The 20,795-nt window shown below is 37.3% G+C and overlaps 1 protein-coding gene across 1 annotated transcript in view; it reads left to right on the top strand.

Annotated features, from left to right (window-relative positions):
* Nucleotides 1–20,795, top strand: part of SCML2 (Scm polycomb group protein like 2) — a 98,847-nt gene that overhangs the window by 22,168 nt on the left and 55,884 nt on the right. Inside the window, exons 2-6 of the mRNA XM_055563399.1 lie at nucleotides 379–424; nucleotides 2,723–2,791; nucleotides 9,549–9,619; nucleotides 10,449–10,683; nucleotides 14,042–14,130. Coding sequence (XP_055419374.1) covers nucleotides 403–424; nucleotides 2,723–2,791; nucleotides 9,549–9,619; nucleotides 10,449–10,683; nucleotides 14,042–14,130 — 486 coding nt within the window. The 5' untranslated portion in view covers nucleotides 379–402. The remainder of the gene's footprint in view (nucleotides 1–378; nucleotides 425–2,722; nucleotides 2,792–9,548; nucleotides 9,620–10,448; nucleotides 10,684–14,041; nucleotides 14,131–20,795) is intronic.

The following is a 20,795-nucleotide window of genomic DNA, read 5'->3' as shown; positions in this document are numbered from 1 at the left end:
TAAAGTTTTGATTTGCATTTCCCTGATAACTAGTGATGTTGAACATCTTTTTATGTGCTTATTGGCCGTTTGTGTATCTTCTTTGGAAAAATAATCTTTTCAGATCCTCTGCCCATTTTTTAATCGGTTTGTTTGTTTTTTGATATTAAGTTGTTTGAGTTCCTTGTATATTTTGGATATCCACCCCTTATTGGGTATATTATTTGCAGTTTTTTTTTTAACCATTCAGTAGGTCACCTTTTCAGTTTGTTTAGTGTCTTTCACTGTGCAGAAGCTTTTTAATTTGATGTAGTCCCATTATAGCTGATTTCTAATAATACCACCCTGCAGAAATGTATTATGTTAAAAGGAGGCAGTAATTGATTTTTCTCCTTGTAGGAAAGCACACCAGAGAGAGATACCATGGGGCAGACAGTGGAAGAAGGTAAGATTTACTTGTCTAAAGATGATACTTTTAGTCAATCATTTGAAATTAGTATCTTTTGGTGGACTGAATGTTTAAAAAAAAAGCTTTTTTGAAAAATGAAATTAATGGCAGATGTTAGTTTAGGTGCTAAGAATTGGAGTTTTAGAACTGAATAGCTATTAAAGGTAATCTTGTTTTCCCTTCTTAGTTTTATAAGTGAGAAAGCTGACACTCAGGGAGGTTAAGTGTACAGGTCATATAACAATCTATGACAGCCAAAATCACAGTCCAGATTTTCTTAAATAGGATGATAAAAAAATGCTTCATCCTGTCCTGCTCTAGTGAGAAGTCAGCTCACTGTCCCATGAGTGTGTCACAGTCATTTTCACTCTCTGTTTTGAGTTGTATTTTCTTTCCCATAATATATTCTTCATATTTTTGTTGTCGTGAATCCTGTTCCTTCTTCAAGACCCAGTTTAAGTTCTCTTTCTCTCATGACTTTTACTCTGGCTGCATGCTGAATGTTGTGCTCTGCTATTTCTGTTTTTGTCAAGTGTATTGGTTTAGTATAGTCTCTGTACCTAGATTCTTAGCTTTCCTTGAGCAGGAACCAGGCCTTTATAATTTCACTTTCTTCTCTGTTAGAAAATACTACTGTAGAACTATTTAGTAAATATAAATATGTACTTACTTTATATTAGTCAAATTATCTAAATATAAAGTAGCCCATACATCCCTCTTGAGTGTTCACATATCTTGAAGAGTCAGTCATAACCAGAAAGTAGATCTGATACCTTTAATGGTACGCCTGGCATCCTTCCTATATTCTTCTTTAAGAAGCATGTCACTTGACAGTTCAAGCATCAGTAAGGGTAAAACAGCACTAGATGAAAACACACCATGTTATTAAATCCATTGGTTCATAACGATACTAAAAATCAAAACAATACATATTGGTCATCTGTGGAGAATGGTGGGGATACAATTCATTATTTTGAAAACTAGAGAATAAAGGAGAAAGAATAAAGCATTGATTGTGACTTCTTTTTGTGGTCTCTACCTCAGTGCAACTGAATGGTTGAAGAGAGGAGTTTTCTCTCTATAGAAGTTTTCTGGCTAATAAAGACAGGATGATAAAATTAGAATACCTCCATTATGCGACCACTGATGAGCTAATGGATCTAGGCAATAGTCATATGTGGCTGCTCATATCCCAAAAAGAGAACTAGGTATATTAGGAACCTCCTGTGAGAAGTACACACCACCACCTATGAAGTCATTTTCTCTCTTCCTTGTAAAAAAGCTAAACCTGAATCTGGTTAAGCTCGTCTGGCTTGAAATAGCTGTATCAATTTAGAGAACCTATAAGGACCAGAAGAACCCAGTATCATGAGGAAGTAGCAGACTGGAAAAGTCTGAACTGATATCACCAGCAAAAATATTGCTAGAGGAAGGGAAAATAAACAGAGGAGGAAGAGCCTACAGATCAAAAGAAATTTAAGAAATGTACCTACCACTGTCTGTATGGACTTTATTTGGGTCCTGATTGAAACAGATATATTTAAAATATTTAAGACAACGGGGAAGTTAAGAGTGACTGCTTATTTGATAACATTGAAGATTGTGGTTAGTTTTTCAGCATAATAATCACAATGAGTCATTTAAGAAATACATACTGTAATAAATGTGGATGAAATATATCTTAGATTTGGTGAAGTTCCAAGGTCCAGTCCTGTTTGAGCTCCTCAGCCTAGCACAGAGAAAAACTTTTCCTAATCTGTTGGAGGACAGGGAACCCTGGTGTGCTACAGTCCATGGGGTCACAGAGAGTCAGACACAACTAAGTGACTGAACAACAACAAACAGTCCGTTGAATTACATTGTATTCTAGCTTCTCTGTTGTTTTAAATTCTCAAAACTATGCACTTTATTGCTGGGACACATTAATCTGAATATTGTAAGGATCAGCTCAGCTCATTTTGGTTTGTTCATTTATTTAACAAATTTTCAAGAATGTTCTGTGTGCCAAGTCCTTTTTGGGCACTGAGGATAAAAAGTAGTGAATAAGAGACAAAATGAAAAAATGTCTGACCTTTTGGAGCTTACATTTGAGTGAAATGAGACATGCAATAAACAAATAAATTATAAAATACATTATATATTAGAAAGTGAAGTCCTATGCAGAAAGTGAGGATTTAATTATAAAATTGAAACTGGTTCCTACTAGAAAATACAGTTTAGGTTTTTGTAAGTACTCTTTCAAACTGTTGCTCTTTTCTTCTGGTATTGCTCACTATTTTCTTTCTTTTTTTAAAGACTCAATGGGTGAAAAGAAGGAGAATCAAGAGAGAGCTCCTCAATCAGGCACATCTTCTGTGAAAAATGGTAGGTTTTAAATTAGTTCAGTAGAACATATATTTTTTCTTCACTCAGTGTTAGTATGAAGTCTTTTCTTATTGCTTTTGGTATAATCTATGTATAGTAAGCTCTTGTAAATATAAAATGTAAGCAATAGGAAAGACCAAAAAGATAGAAAATTTTACTTTGGTTTCACATAGAGAGAGATTAAGTTAAAAGATAACTGTGTATTTCAGTGCAGTTTTGCCAAGGTAAAGATATCTAGTTATTAATTACCATGTATTACCAATTTAAAATAATTTAATTTTTAATAAAAACCTTTCTAACAGTAGAGTCAATGTGAATGTCTTTTTTGATGGTCAAAAGACAGTCTAGTGGATTAAAGCTTAGGCATTTAGGGGGTCTGACAGACCTCTTCTAGAATCTTGGCCTCATTTTTTACTAGCCTTGTGACCTTGGGCGAATTACTCAAGGTTCTTAGTCTCTCTTTTCTCCTGTGTAGCACAGGGATAATAACTACTTACTCATGGAACTATTAGAATTAAAGAAAAGGAATGTAAAGCACCTAATATAATGCCTAGGCTGGTAGTAAATGTTCAGTAAATGTTAACTTTATTGTCTGAGTTATTAATTCATGTTTTAAGCTTTTATTGTTAATAGCATGTTTGTAGCACTATATCAGAGATTCAGGAGATAAGACTCTGACCCATTGCACCTGCTCTTATGGAAAATAAGGAAATAAGTCATACGCAGACAAGAGGCTGAATTAAAAAAAAATACAACAGCAAACTTAGTGTGTTTACCAGCGATTTCCAGGCAAGCCTCTTGCCCCTTGTGTTTCTGTTGTACCTTCCCTGCCAGCCCCACTCTTGGAGTAAGTAGTTCATCCATGACTTTCTGTTCCTACGAAAAGATTGCCTGTAGAGGTAATCCCGTGGAGTCATTCTTTATTACTGTAGCTGGGTCCTCAGTGTTTCCTTAGTTCTCTTTCTCATTGGCCTTACTTGTTCCTCAGCTCTTCCTTCCAATCCCCAAAACTCTCCAAGGAAATGGAGGCTGTTAGGCTAGAGTGCTCTTCCTCATCCTTACAAATTCCTTTCCATTTTTTAATATAATAGTTCTATTGAGATATAATTCACATACCATACAATCTCCCCATTTCAAGTGTACAGTTCAGTGGTTCTCAGTAGTGTATTCCCAGTTGTGTAACCATCACCATGATCAGTTTTAGAATATTTTCATCACCCTAAAAAGCAACCCTAGTACCTTGCTAGTAGTCACTCTTCCTCATGGTGCCTCTCCCTAGGCAACCACTTACCTTCTTTCTATCTCTATAGATTTGCGTATTCTGGAAATTTCATGAAAATCAATTTGAAGAATATATTCTTAAAAGTTGAAACTAGTAATTTTTCAAACTTTTCTGCTTGAGAAACTTTGATTAAAAATGAGATTACTTAGTCAAATTGACAGACATTTGCAGAAATTTATCAGTGTCCTGACCCTAACATCTTATTTTAGAAATCAGTGAGTGGCTACTAGAAGGTCACCTTCTGGAGAGCCAGGATATTTCTCTGTTTTATTAACTGCTGCATCTGCAGTATCTCCTATGGTGCCTGGGAGATACTGGTGACCCTCTGTGGGAATCCAGTAGTGAATAAGACAAACACAATTCCTACGGTCTTTGAGCTTGCATGCGTGTATGTTCAGTTGCTTTGAGCTTTGGTAGACATTAAACAAATGTCCAGTTATAGTTGTGGTAAATACTATAAGGTAGTGGGTGCTGATCATTCAGCTGAGAAGCTTCAAGCTCTAAATACTTTGCTCATTTTCTTTACATAGCCTCTGAACCCAAGCCTAGCACTGGTGGAAGACATTATGATTCTGATTTACTCTGGAGAAGAATAGGGGGCCTCATAGATTATGTTCATTTTGCTAAAAGGTCTTTGGGCTAGTGTATGGACTAGAATAGATTACAAATCAAATAAGAAGGACCACAGACATGTGCAAGCAACAAGCAAATCACCACATTATGTACATCTGTCTCCTGAAAAGGCCTATCAGTTCCCAGGGCTCTTTTCTGAAACAGTAAATCCCCACCCCCCCACCCCACCCCCCACCCCCAGCTGCTAATCTGTCAATGAGGATAAAAATGCAGAGATAGGGACTTCAGGCTTGTCTGCTACTTTCTGAACTATTTTGGTCAGGAATTCTCACTGTGGTATTATAGATGTATCAAATCTAAATTAGTAAAGCCTTTTGCTATGTGTGTTTCCACTGTTTTTGGTAGACTCTCATCATATGGGCATCCAAGCTGAATAGTGTTGTGGACTAAGAATTTTTGCCTTATGAACAAAGAAGAAAATTAAGGCTCCAAAGGTTACATTAACTAGCAATGCAATAGAAAGCACTTGTATTATATAGCACTGGTATAAAGGATTTGCTAGCTCAAATTATAGTCCATGATTGCCGGGAGAAATATCAATAACCTCAGATATGCAGATGACATTACCCTTATGGCAGAAAGTGAAGAAAAACTAAAGATCCTCTTGATAAAAGTGAAAGAGGAGAATGAAAAAGTTGGCTTAAAACTTAACATTCAGAAAACTAAGATCATGGCATCCGGTCCCATCACTTCATGGCAAATAGATGGGAAAGCAGTGGAAACAGTGGCTGACTTTATTTTTCTGGGCTCCAAAATCACTGCAGATGGTGATTGCAGCCATGAAATTAAAAGACTTCCTTACTCCTTGGAAGGAAAGTTATGACCAACCTGCTGCTGCTGCTGCTAAGTCGCTTCAGTCGTGTCCGACTCTGTGCGACCCCAGAGACGGCAGCCCACCAGGCTCCCCCGTCCCTGGGATTCTCCAGGCAAGAACACTGGAGTGGCTTGCCATTTCCTTCTCCAATGCATGAAAGTGAAAAGTGAAAGTGAAGTCGCTCAGTCGTATCTGACTCCTAGCAACCCCGTGGACTGCAGCCTACCAGGCTCCTCTGTCCATGGGATTTTCCAGGCAAGAATACTGGAGTAGGCTGCCATTGCCTTCTCCGATGACCAACCTAGACAGCATGTTAAAAAGCAGAGACGTTACTTTGCCAACAAAGGTCCATCTAGTCAAGGCTATGGTTTTTCCAGTGGTCATGTATGGATGTGAGAATTAGACTATAAAGAAATCTGAGCGCAGAAGAATTGATGCTTTTGAACTGTGGTGTTGGAGAAGACTCTTGAGAGTCCCTTGGACTGCAAGGAGATCCAGCCAGTCCATTCTGAAGGAGATCAGTCCTGGATGTTCATTGGAAGGACTGATGTTGAAGCTGAAACTCCAGTACTTTGACCACGTGATGCGAAGAGCTGACTCATTGGAAAAGACCCTGATGCTGGGAAAGATTGAGGGCAGAAGGCGAAGGGGACAACAGAGGATGAGATGGTTGGATGGCATCACCGACTCAATGGACATGGGTTTGGGTGGACTCCAGAGTTGGTGATGGACAGGGAGGCCTGGTGTGCTGCGTTTCATGGGGTTGCAAAGAGTCGGACACGACTGAAGACACAAATGGTGATAGAATATTTTAAACATTGTCTTAGATGAATTAAGTATTTTCCAGTGTCACTGAAAAATTTTACAAATATAACTGGTTTGTGGAAAAGTCTTAAGTTCTTTGAGGTCTAATTGTGAAATGGCTTTGATTTCTCAGTTATTATTTCCAACTTATACTCCTTTCATCCCAGTATGGTGGCTCTTTAGTGACATCCTAGTCAGATTTTTTTACCCCATTCATGTTTTGTTTTCTTCTTCTTTTTTTTAATGCTCTCCAAGATCATATGGTGGTAGAGCTTCATTTAGAACCTTGGGTCTCTTGATTGTCAGGTTAGTGCTTAGGAGGTCACTGAAGTAACCTGGTCAGTTAAATTTTGGAGCCATGGAACTCAGTTTTCACTTTTAATATAGCTATCCAGTATTCTTAAGTTTAGGCACAACTATGACATTTCAGTTCAGTTCAGTTGCTCAGTCATGTCCTACTCTTTCCAACCCCATGGATTGCAGCATACCAGGCTTCCTTGTCCATCACCACCTCCTGGAGCTTGCTCAGACTCGCATCCATTGCATCAGTGATGCCATCCAACCATCACATCCTCTGTAGTCCCCTTTTCCTCTCACCTTCAGTCTTTCCCAGCATCAGGGTCTTTTCAAATGAGTCAGTTCTTTGCATCAAGTGGCCAAAGTATTGGAGTTTCAGCTTCAGCATCAATCCTTCCAATGAATATTCAGGACTGATTTCCTTTGGGATGGACTGGTTGGATCTCCTTGCTGTCCAAGGGACACTCAAGAGTCTTCTCCAACACCACAGTTCAAAGGCATCAGTTCTTTGGTGCTCAGCTTTCTTTAGAGTCCAACTTTCACATCCATACATGACTGCTTGAAAAACTGTAGCTTTGACTAGATGGACCTTTGTTGGCAAAGTAATGTCTCTGCTTTTTAATATGCTGTTTAGGTTGGTCATAGCTTTTCTTCCAAGGAGCAAGCGATTTTTAATTTCATGGCTGCAGTCACCATCTGCAGTGATTTTGGAGCCCAAAGAAATAAAGTCTGTCACTTTTTCCATTATTTCCTCATCTATTTGCCATGAAGTGATGGGACTGGATGCCATGATCTTAGTTTTTGAATGTTGAGTTTTAAGCCAACTTTTTCACTCTCCTCTTTCACTTTCATCAGGAGGCTCTTTAGTTTTTCGCTTTCTGCCATAAGGGTGGTATCATCTTCATATCTGAGGTTTTTGATATTTCCCCCGGCAATCTTGATTCCAGCTTGTGCTTCATCCAGCTCAGCATTTCACATGATGTACTCTGCATATAAGTTAACTAAGCAGGGTGACAATATACATCTTGACATATTACTTTCCCTATTTGGAACTAGTCTGTTGTTCCATGTCTGGTTCTAACTGTTGCTTCTTGACCTGCATACAGATTTCTCAGGAGGCAGGTAAAGTGGTCAGGTATTCCATCTCTTGAAGAATTTTCCACAGTTTGTTGTGATGCACACAGCAAAGGCTTTGGCATAGTCAATAAAGCAGAAGTGGATGTTTTTCTGGAACTCTCTTGCTTTTTCAGTGATCCAATGGATGACATTTAGTTTTATGTCATCTTTATTTCACTGAATAGTATGTATTTATCAAGTTATTTATATGCATACTACTTCAGTTAGTTCTCAAAAATACCTTATAACCATACATATTACTTTCCTCATTTCATAGATAAAGGAACTGAGGCCGAGAAAATGAAGTGACTTGCTCAGGGTCACTGGCTAGTAAAAGGCAGAGTTAGACTGAAAGATAGCATTTTCATGTCAGGAGCCTGTGTTCTTGACATTTTGCCGCATGCTCTTCAGCACTGTGGTAGTGCTTGCTTTCCATGATCTGGAAGCAGAATTAAACCCAGTATTTTTTTAAAGTGGAAAAATCTCTAAAAGGGTATATGCAGTGTTAGGAAATGACATGCTTAATACCATATGTATGCACACATATTAAATGCATAATTTCATGCAACAGCGATACTCCGAATCTTGCTCACATTTCACATCAGCTCACATTTCTTCCTAACTGTGTGGTTGGTAACTTTACCTTGGCATCTTGCAATCAGCTGTGGTGGTGGTATTTACATCACAGAAATATGCAAACACTAACAGTTCCAGTCAGGCTTTTTGTTTGTATTTTCTGGAAAGCTGGCTGTTAAACATTTATCAGCAGTGTGTGAATGTGTGTGTGTGTAAGTGGAACTGTTACAGCCTATGAAGAATGTTTAAGGGGCTAGCAACGCAGATTCCCCTAGGGAGGGAACTTTGAAACCCTAATATTTTTATAGTAAAGAGATTAAACAGGGAGTATAGAAAAAAAACCCCTCATGTTTGATGAGAATTAAAGTTTATGTGAGTTAATAGTACCTTTAATACTGCTGTCAAGTCTTTCAGGGCATTGTGACTGACAGTGAATTGAAGTGTCTGGGAAAAGTGTACTGCCTTCTGACCTATGTCATCAAGACTAAGTGAGAGAAAGAACAGAAGGAGTTTGCAGAAAATATAGATCATTACAACAATCTGTGTTAGTCATTGCACTGATGAGTGGTTTCTGCTTTATTCTGCCACCATATTCTTGACACCCTGGATGGAGATCTAATAGTCAGTTGAGAAACAACGCTGGTTCTCAGAGTTTTTCTTTCCATAAATTAATGCTTTATTTCTGCTATGCCACACACCTTTAGATCCCTGTGAAAAACAAAGAAACAGTTTCAGAGTAATGGGATGAAATGATAAAGACATATTTTGAGTAAATTTGTATTAGAGACATATGAGTAGAATTTGCTATTACTGTATAAAAAGTTCTTTAGTTGTTTCTAGAGTTCACGTTTTTAGAATCACTGTGATGCAGTCCTCATTACATCAGGAAGATCTGGATTATCATTTATTTCAGAACCATTATTATCAGGAAATGGTCTTATTTTTTATTTCCATGCTGGTAGTCAAATGAGGAAGTTTGAATCTGTCCTTTGAGAAGTATTTCTTTAAAGAGATATGGAACTAAAATCCATTTTATTCCTGAAAGTTAGTATACATATTATATATGTTTTAAAAAACCCTGAGAATTCTCTGGCAATCCAGTGGTTAAGACTTGATAACTTTCACTGACATGGGCCTGTGTTTGCTCTCTGATTGGGGAACTAAGATCCCATAAGCTATGGCAGGGCCCAAAAATAAACCAAAAAACCCACCTATTTTTGCATGTTTTTTTCCAGATCATTTTCAATGGGAAAAATACTTGGAAGAGACTGGATCTTTAAGTGCTCCTTCAGAGTATTTCAGACAGGTATGCCAAAATTCTGTAGATACCATGTTATGTTTATTTTTGTAAACTATTAACTTGTTGAAGGGAATCTGTTATTAGGTTCTATTAGTGTGAAGCGATTGTGGGATTGTGGCAGTGCTGCTTAAGAACCAGATGGTCTCTTTGCATTCATTGATTAAGAATTTACTTTATGTCAGATATACTAAGCTCTTATGACTGCCCATCTGGAGGGAAAGACAGCCATGTAAATAATTAATGATAAAAAAGTGTGATAACTATACTGGAAAGGGCTCACGGAAGAGGTCCTATCTGAGGTAGTTGTAATGAGGGGAAGGATATTCCAGGCAGAGAGAACATCCAAAGGAAAGAGACATGGGCGTAAAAGAACCTGAGTGTTGAGGGATGGTATGGGTGGCTGGAGCACTAAGTAGATAGAGGTGATAGTATGGGAGTGAGGTTAAAGTGTGGTGGCTTTTAAACTATACTGAGTGTTTGGACTTTACATTAGGCAGTGGAAAGCTGCCTTTTGGCTTACTTTAAGAGGAAAGGCCTAATCAAATTCTTATATTAGAAAGACACTCAGGATGCATTTTAGAGGTTGTATTTGGTTTGCCTGGAAGTGGGCAGATGAGTGACAAGCAGTGGGCAACCATGTCAGGCTGTGTGTCAAGCCAAGGAGAGAATTTGGAGATCTTTTTCTTAACCCTTACAGCTCTCATTTTGTTCACCAACTGTTGCAACTGTTACTTAAAATGTTCCTCGTGTATTCTGGTAACATAACTGATCGTTTGATTTTCCTACACTTAAAGAGTTTTAACAGAATTTTATTTGTATGTGTTTATGTATATAGTCTAAGATTCCGCCAGCTAATGACTTCAAAGTTGGCATGAAGTTGGAAGCCCATGACCCTCGCAATACGACTTCAGTATGTATTGCTACAGTTGTTGGAGTTACAGGTGCCAGGCTCCGTTTAAGATTGGATGGTAGTGATAACCAAAATGACTTTTGGCGGCTTGTTGATTCTCCAGACATACAGCCTGTTGGGACATGTGAAAAGGAAGGGGACTTACTTCAGCCTCCACTGGGTAAGGATAAACAGTTTTAAAACAACATATTCTTGGTAATGTAATATTCAGTAGAAATAATTTTAACTGACCTTTTAAAAATCTCTTCTCCTGGGCATTCTGGCAAACAGACGGTGGTTACTGTGGAGAAGGTTTGAGAAAGTAACTCAGTACCATATGTTATAGAGTTTCATTTAAGTACATATTTGGCATATGTGTGGCTAAAGGTTCCCCACTCCATAGCAAGACTCATTCTGCCTTAAAACTTGAAATGTCAAAAGCAGATTACACATGCAGATTCAGAAACCCTTCTGGGGGAGAAGTTTGTAGCATTTGATATGAGTCACTTCCTCCCTCAGTATTGTCTAATGAGCCATTCATCCTTTTTGTTATGGGGATTAGCACGGCAGAAGGAGATGGAGATGATTTTACATTGGAACTCCAGTGTCAGGCTTGGGAATTTCATTACACCTGTTGTGTGGGAAGAAATCATAGTGAAAGGGGTAGGAATCAGTACCTTTAGGTCTTTGTAAAGGAAGAGATTGATGGAACTCTTTAGCAAAGGTTTTTAATATAAAATTCTTGATTTTGACCAAGTTTTTAAAAGAAACAAAGTACGTGACCCTAATTTTGTGCAAAAATTTTTCTGTTTTAATACTTTGGTGTACCATGGTATTCTGTAGAATATAAGTATTTAGTTTATTACTTACACATTCTGAGTGAATGGTGGGTATTGGTTTTTGTTTCTTTTTTACAATGCTAAAAATGAAAATGCTGTATTATAATGCACAGTGAGACAATTAATTTTTTTGTCTCCAACTAGTGAAAGATGCTGTAAAAATTTAAGACAATAATAACTTCTTTCTAGCAACATCATTTTATATTGTCTTTGTTCTAATGGTTAATTAATACTAACTTGGTTTAAAGTATTTTTAAAAACTAATCAAGTATGTGTTATTCCCAAGAAGATGGTTTAGGATATGTGTGTTTTCTGCTTTTCTCCTTTTCTTCATAACATTCACATTTTTTTATTGCTTATTTTTATAATATCTTAAATCATACAGACTTCTGTAACAGATATACATCTGAGGCTTAGTGCTTCCTCGTTTGGGTTTTATTTCTCTATTGACAGTATGCTAGTATGTGTTTGTATTTTGTTTAAAGGAAACATAGCTGTTGTGATTGTCAGCATTTCAGACACATAACCAAATTTATAATCATTCAAAAAAAATTTATAATCATTCTTTTTTCAAATTACTTTTAGAGTTTATTAATTAAAAATATGAAATATATAGCAATACATGCTGATTAGTATGTATTGTGACACCACATAATAAAAAAATACAATTTTTGCCAATTTGCTTATGAGATGCTTTTGAATAGTTTAGTTTCCATTTTAATATAACACAACTTACATAGTTTTACTTTTTAAAAGGTTTATTTATTTAAATGTTAAAGGTTATTATTTAAAATTGTTTCTTAAAGTTTTAACATACATGGAGAAAAGTGTACAGCTTATAAATGCTAAGTCACTTCAGTCCTGTCTGACTCTGTGCAACCCCATAGATGGCAGCCCACCAGGTTCCCCCCGTCCCTGGGATTCTCCAGGCAAGAACACTGGAGTGGGTTGCCATTTCCTTCTCCAATGCATGAAAGTGAAAAGTGAAAGTGAAGTTGCTCAGTCGTGTCTGACCCTCAGCAACCCCATGGACTGCAGTCTTCCAGGCCCCTCCGTCCATGGGATTTTCCAGGCAAGAGTACTGGAGTGGGGTGCCATTGCCTTCTCCGAGCTTATAAATTAACATGTATAAACACCAACACCCAGATAAAGAAAGAGAGCATTGTCAGCACCCTAGAAGCCCCATTCCTGCTGATCCCCAGTCATATCCTCCTCCTTTCCAAAGGTAACTACTGTCCAGACTTCCTAATATCATGAACTAGTTTTAGCTGTGTTTGAGTTTTTTACATGAACTTTGATCTGTGTTTGACTCTAGGCAATTCAGAATTAAGGAAAATGCTAAATTAAAAAAAAGTCATGGTACCTCATGTAATAGGATAAGATGCAGGTTAAGAGAAAGGCATAAGGACCAGAGAATGATTGTCATGCGGTATTCTAACAATAGTGTGGAGAATCCATGCTCTGGTAACTATTTAATATTAAGTATCACTAGTAATACTGATTTATTTTAAGGGAGTGTGTAACAACCCTTTACAATTCCCCAGCAACAATTATTTTCCTAGTCAGATTAAGGGTGTTTTGATACATTATTATAAAATGACTTTCTGTCTGAACTTTCTTGTATATTTTATCCTATTGATGGACCCATTGGCAATGTGATTCATGTGCCTCCCTGTATTAATGCATGTATTCATCAGGGATACATGCAAAGTTCTCACCAACCAATTCTGGCATCAAGGCAGGCAAGTATTGCATGTAACAGATTGCCCCCAGAAAATAGTAAAGCTAGCAGACTCCTGCTCCCTGCTGCACATGCCACATGCTGTGATAGTCACCGTTAATTGATGAGATCTCTAGAGAATACACATGTTGAGTCTATTTTGATAGCATTTGATACAAATCCTAATATAAGATCATTTAGTGTGTGTAGAGATTGCTAAAGTGAGAGCTGTCTTTTTTCCCAACTTAATGTATGAAAAATTCAAACATACAGAAAAGGTGAAAGAAATACCCACTACCTATATTCTACCCGTTATCATTTTACTATACTTGCTTTATTGCTTACTTGCCTTTCTGTCAGTTCATCAGTGAATTATGTTTTTAAATGCAATTCAGGATAAGTTATTGACATCAGTACATTTCCCCTAAATACTTTAGCATGCATATCATTAACTAGAGTTCACTGTTTATTTACAGTTTGTTTTCTTTTGAGGTAAAATTTACATACAGTGAAATGTACCATCATAAGTGTACATTTACTGAGTTTGACAGAAAACTGTCTTTCTGAAAGGAAGTAAGGCAGAGGCTCTGAGGAAAAAGGGGCTGGTAGTCTTTTGTAGCCTTACTACTCTGCATGTGTGGTGGTTGGTGGGGAATGGAAGCTCTCCTGGGTTTTGAATTGGATCTCTCCTAGTATTATGGCCCATTCCCAGCATATATGTGTATGTTTGTGAACCCTAGCTAGTGGCTTTTTAAAAATCAGAATTTCTACCCCCACTGTAGCATTCTTGTCTAACAGTACAGTGGATGCAGTAGCACTGATTGAAGGGTGCACCTGCTCCTCTAGCCCATTTCCTGCGTTCCTCAATAAGAAAGTCATTCTTTGGAGAAGAATGGTAAATGGAACGTTTTTTATGCCAACTTGCTATAATATCACAGAGAAGCTTTTAAAAAAAATACCTGCTTTATTTTATAAAATAGGGTACCAGATGAACACATCGTCTTGGCCAATGTTCCTCTTGCGAACACTGACTGGATCTGAAATGGCACCTGAAGCATTCTTTAAGAAGGTAAGAAACATGTTATAAAAAGCCTCCATCAACTGGGCTGTGTTTTTTTTTTTTTAATTGATCTAGTGGGGATTCTTAAATGCTTTGTCTTCTCTAATGTGTATTGAAAATACTTTGCAAACTGCTTGATTGGCAAATGTGTTAGTCTGCTCAGGCTGCTGTAGCAAAGTACCACAGACTCAGTGGCTTAAAATAACTGAAATTTATTTTTTCACATTTCTGGAAGCTAGAAGTCCAAGATCAAAGTGTCATCAGGGCTGGTTTCTGGTGAGGTGTCTCTTCTCAGCTTATAGTCTAAACTGTGTCCTCACATGACCTCTGCTCTGTGCATGTGGTAGAAGGAGAGCAATCTCTGATTTTCCTTTCTTTTCTTGTAAAGAAGTCCTGGACTTGGAGCCCCACCCTTATGACCTCACTTAACCTTTATTACCTCCTTAAAGGCCCTGTTTCTAAATATACTCACGTTGGGAATTAGGGCTTCAGTTTATGAATTTTGAAAAGATGTAACTCATTTCATAACAGTGGCTTAAACAGAAGTTTATTTTCTCACTTTGACTCTCTCATGCTTTTTGGTTTATAGACAGCCATCTTCTCCTCTTTGAGTCTTTACATTAGTTACATATCTGTGTCCTGATTTCCTCCTCTTAGGACACTGATCATATTAGAACCCCCCATAATGACATTATTTTAACTTAATTATTCCTTTAAAGACCGTGTCTCCAAATACAGTCACATTCTGAGGTATTGGATGAGGAATTAAACATATGTATTTTGGTGGGATAGGGGGTGAGACACAGTTCAGCCCGTAACAGTGAGTCATAAAAAAGGCTCAGTTTTCATCACTCAGTAGTCAAAGTGAATTAGTACCTCTTTCTTGACCTCAGATACAAATGGGTACTTGACTGGAAGCAGATGTTTGTTATTATTTTTTATTTACCTTCAGAAGTGAAACTTCTTAGTTTGCAATGTTAGTCATCTCTTTGATATTGGAGAAAATGATGGGACAAAAAACTTGAAAGTTATTTGGACAGATTTGGTTGCAGAAGTAAAAGAATGTTAAAAACAGTCATCAGAAAGAATTTTTTTTATAAGGAAATACTTGTTATATAACAAAGAGGGAAAAATCCAAAAATAGTTTATGCTCTTGAGAAAATGTTAAAAGAGAGTACACTGTGTTAAGAAACAGTGAATGAAAGCTAAGTTTTAGTTAAATTATGGGTCAAAATATTTCTCATTCTGTCCTCATTGTTTTTTCAGTCACTTAAATTTTATTACAGCCATTCGTATCAGGAATGGTAAACATTGATTATAGTTTTAAAACTTTTTTAAGAAGATTAAATGTACAAAGATGTGAAATGTCAATTGACATGATTTCTACATTGCAGAGAAAAATTCTTTGAGTACAGCTTTGAGCAGCATGAAATGCTATAAGTGGGCTTGCTTACCAGCAAGGGGCACAAGTGAATGAGTCCTTTTGGGCACTGTGTAAAGCGTATTTGACAATAGTTAATAGCAAAAGAGATGTTTTGTAATAGTCTTTATTAAATACTTATTAGCTTAGACTGTGGCTTTAGAAAAGCCATTGGATCTATTTTAATTATCGAATTGTTTTATCAGCTAGTCACATGTCACATGTTACATACATTGTGTTTTTCATTTTTAAAATTATAAAAGTAATTTATCTTTGTGTGTGGAGGAATCAAGCTATATCCTTAACTAAAGTGGAAAATGAGCGTCCATTTATCCTATCCATTCCTCCATTCTACTCTTCTCTCCAAATAGTTCTTCATGACCTTTATCTGTGCATTTACAAACATATATGGACTTTTATTTCTTAAATGTAAATTGGAATGTATTCTGTGATTTAGTTTTTCCCCTAAAGTGTGTATGCTTTGGAAATTTCCATTTTGTTTCATACATATTTTAGGTTGTATTGCTCTCTTCTGTGATATGGATTACCATAACTGATTTAATCTCACTCTCCCTAAGGATTAATGTTTAGGTTGTCTCCATATTGTGTTTAAATCATCTACAGTGGACATTCTTGTATAGAACTTTTTATATAAGTATGAATGGCTACACTTTTATTAATAGAAGTAGAATTCCAATGTCCTTCAAGTAGTGTTTAAATATATTGTTAAATTGCACCTAAAAAGGGTGTTCCAAACTGTTCTCCATTATTAATGTTTAGATATATTCACATTCCCATACCTTTACTAGCATTGAATATTATCCATCTTTTAAAATTTGGTGAATCTTTTTTGGAGGTGGGGATGGTAATGGTATCACATTGTAATTTGTATGGAAGTAATTACCAGTGAAATGGAATTTTCAAAATATCTTTAATGGCCTTTTATTTTTCTGTGAATTGACTGATTATAGCCTTTGCCTGTTTTTCTATTGGATTTCTTTTCTTACTCTTACTTACTTGTGCGGTGCCCTTTTCAGCCAAGCTTGAAACTTGACTAGGAGCCACTCCTAGTCCTCACTCCTTCTTGACCCTGCGCTCTGGATAGCCGATTAATTAGGAAGGCCCACCTACTTAGCTTGCTAATTATCTTTGTTGTGTCTCTTCTTCATACTTATTACCACTCCTGCAGGCTTTTCTCTTGTCTGGACTATTCAACTAGCTTTGTAACTGCCTCTAACACCCTTACATACAATGCTAGAAATATCTGATACAGAAGCCATGCTTCATTATTCCATACTTAAAACTCCTTTGAAGTTCCCATTTGCATTCAGGATGAAGTATGTTTGTTAATATGGCCTTTAAGGTACCCTGTGATCTGGTTTACAGTCGCCACTTCTTGCTTTGGATCTTATGTTCTAAATTGTTTGTAATAGCCTGTCCATACCATGTTCCCCTTTTAAAAAGGCTGGTTATCTATCTATGGTTTGCTCCTATTTTTCTTGTAACATTCATCTTAGGCATTAAATCCTCCAAGATACCTTCCCTAATTTCAACTCTCTATTCTTATACTTCTGTAGCACTTTGTGCATATGTCAGTCTTTGTAGATATTGGATTATATTATTATTTTCACTCTCTTGCTTCCTAGACTATAGTTCCTTTTGAGAAGTTAATATGACTTTGTATTCTCATTGCCTATCCTAGGTCCTGGTACATACTTATTTGTTCAATGAATGAAGAAAGAATGAGAAGTACAGGAAGGTGAATACTTAGGGAGAAGATGGGTTTAGATTTTGATATGTTGAAAAGTGCCTCTGGCAAGTTTGAGGAGGAATGACTACCACCAGACATTGACATAAAATATTTAGAATTTAGAAATAAGATTTGGCTTGGGTACATGGATTTGGGATTTTTTAGCTCAAATGGTAGTGATAGAAGCCTTAAGTGTGAATGAGCCAGTTCAAAGGCAATACAGAGAAGGAGAGAAGAGTGTCAAGTTTAGAACCTTGAGAAATATCCACTCACCTTTATAATATATAAGTACCCATATCAGGAACTTAGTAGAGGTCAGTTAAAAGGAAAGCGGATTCTTGACTATTTTACAGAGGAAGTTCATCAGTTACATTAGCAAGAACTGAAGACCAACTGAAAAGTGTCCTCAGATAGAGTGAAGTTTATAATCGTGAAGGCAGAGTATTGTTAGAGTTCATTCCTAATGGCCTCAGTTTACTCTGAAATGGGAAACTGACAAAGGCTAGAGGGGAGGATTCATACATAGACTGAAAGTCTACTATATTCCACCACCAAGGCAGAGAGCTTACTCTGTGGTTGGGGAGAAAGTCATTTAACAAATAAAATAATAAACATTTAATGAGGAAACATTGGTCTTAAGGCAAATGATAAAGGTTTGGAATAGCTGCCATATGGGATGGGGAGGGGGATCGACCTAGGGACATATGACAGTATTTTGGAGGGTTCACCTGAGGACGAAGACTAAACATGTGTAGCACTGCATGTAATACACATGTGGGAATTTTCTCCAGCAGTGCTCAGCAGCTAAGTGTAAATAGGTAAAGTGGAGGGTGATACTGAACTAAGGTTTGGAGATAATAGAACCAGGACAAGGGGATAAGTTGGTTTGGGGTACAGAGAAGAAAATGGTGATGCTCTGTAACCTGGATGTGAAAGGGTGTGATAGAAGTTGAGTGTTTCGTCCTTTTCTTCATACAGTAGTTCTTTATGAAGGGGATGTTTTTGGTTATCACAACTGTGTGTGTGTGTGTGTGGGGTGCTACTTATATCTAGTGAGTAGAGACCAGGGATACTACTAAACATCCTACAATGTACAGAACAGCCCCCACAACAGAATGTTCTGATCCCAAATGACAATAGTGTCGTGTTTGAGAAACTGATCTGCATTAATTCCTTGGTGATTAATCTAATTCCTGACTTTAGGTTTAGTTTATATGCAGATGCCTTTCAGATTTATATTTCTGGTCCAGACCTTTTGCTCCCAACTCAGACTTCTATATCCAGCCCACCTACTCAGTATCCCTCCTTGGGGATGTGTCTAATAGACATCAAACTGCTCAACTTGCAGCCTTTCCCATATCAAGGAATAGCAACTGTCTTTCCATTTGCTTAAGCCAAAAACCTTGGTGATTATTTCTGTCGCACACTGCATCCAGTCCATATGGAAACCCCATTTCCTTTATCTTTAAAATATATTTGAACTCCAACTACTTCTTGCCATCTCAATTGCTGTCAGACTGGTACAACCCTTACCCTTATCTCTCACTTGGATTACTGAGTAACCTCTTTATTGATCTCTTTACAGTCTGTTGTCAACATAGCAGCCAGAATATTCCTTTTAAAACATAAGTGAGATTATATCACTCCTCTCCTCAAAGTCATCCAGGGGCTCCCTGATTTACTCAGGGTAAAAGCCAGAGTTCTTACAGTGGCCTCCATAATTCTACATGATATGACCCCTTATTATCTCTCTGACCTTGTTTCCTACTGCCCTCCTACTTGCATACTACATTTTAGCCACACGCTGCTTCCTTGTTCTTTGAACATTTCAGACACGTCTCTGTTTTAGGGCCTTGGTTCCTAGCTGTTGTCTCTGCCTAAAGCACTCTTCCTCTAGATAACTGGCTAATAATCTCCTTCAGGCTTCTGTTCACATGTCACCTTCCAGATGAGGCTCATCCTGATTTCCCTATTTATTTATTTTTAAAGAATTTTATTTATTTACTTACGGCTGTGCATGCTGCATGTTTGTTGCTGCACAGACTTTACTCTAGTTTTGGTGAGCAGGGGCTACTCTCTAGTTGCAGTGTGCAGGATTCTCATTGTGGTGGTTTCTCTTGTTGCAGAGCACAGGCTCTAGGGCACACTGGCTTCTGTAGTTGTGGCACCCGGACTCTAGAGTGCAGCCTCAGTAGTTGTGGTGCATAGGCTCAGTTGTTCCACAGCATGCAGGATTATCCCGAATCAGGGATCAAACCCGTGTCTCTTGCATTGGCAGGTGGATTCTTTGCCACTGAGCCACCAGGGAAGCCTTGATTGTCCTATTTATAATCTCACAACCCCTCCCCTACATTGCTTTCTGGATCTCCCTTACTCTGCTCTCTCTTTCTGCAAAGCATTTATAATTTATAACATAGAATATATTTTACTTATTATGTTCCTCATCTTTCTCTTTACTAGCATGTGAGCAGTACACAGGTGGGTTTTTTTTGTTTATTTTGCCAGCTAATATTGGGTTGGCCAAAAAGTTCGTTGGTGTTCAGGTTTTTCTGTTAACCTGAATGAACTTTTTGGCCAACCCAATATATATCAAGAACCTTCAGTAGTGTCTGGGACTTAGTAGGCGCTCAGTAAATATTTGTAAATGAATAAATGAAGGTTAAAGGACTAGAATTCTTGATGAAATCAAAGAAGTAGTTGATTAAAAGTAAGGAAGTAGAAATTTAAGGATAGGAGTTTGTGATCAGAGGTAGACTCCAGGAATATAGCTGTAGACTTTGCTATAAAAGACTCCTTCCTTTATGGAGCTTACCTTCTAGCTGAGTAAATTTATAGTAAGTCATAATAAATGCATTGTATTATGCTTGATAGTTGTATATGCTAAGGAGAACAAAGGGGTGACATTTTAGATAGTTTGGCAAGGAATGTCTTGCTGAGAAGGTGCCATTTGAGTGAAGATGTGAAGAAAGGGAGAGAATGAACCTTGAGACTACAAGGGTAAAAATATTTCAGGCAGAAGGGTAATGCAGATAATACTAAGACTGGCTTCAATCAGTGGGATGTAGGGGAAAATAGCCTGTAAGAAGAACCATACTGTAGGTAAGCAAAAGGGAGGTTAAAAGGCCATTCTTTGCTAGCCACCTTTTAGAACAGAATCATTTTCTTACAGTAAGAAAAGAGAATGATCCCTTTTTATTTAAGCTTTTGCTTTTGCAGATTGTATCTTTGTGTTTAGGAAGTCATTCAAGGATGGATAATGACAAACTATATTCTTTTAAAACATATCTTAAGGCTGTCTTTTCACCTTGCTTATAGTTTCCTTCGTTGTGCAAAAGCTTTTAAGTTTAATTAGGTCCCATTTGTTTATTTTTGCTTTTATTTTCATTACTCTGGGAGGTGGGTCATAGAGGATCCTGCTGTGATTCATGTTAGGGAGTGTTTTGCCTATGTTTTCTTATAGGAGTTTTATAGTTTCTGCTCTTACATTTAGATCTTTAATCCATT

Source organism: Bubalus kerabau, chromosome X, assembly GCF_029407905.1.
Source record: "Bubalus kerabau isolate K-KA32 ecotype Philippines breed swamp buffalo chromosome X, PCC_UOA_SB_1v2, whole genome shotgun sequence".
Taxonomy (NCBI): domain Eukaryota; kingdom Metazoa; phylum Chordata; class Mammalia; order Artiodactyla; family Bovidae; genus Bubalus; species Bubalus kerabau.
The sequence above is the reverse complement of the archived record's forward strand: the minus strand, read 5'-3'. Positions and strand labels throughout refer to the sequence as shown.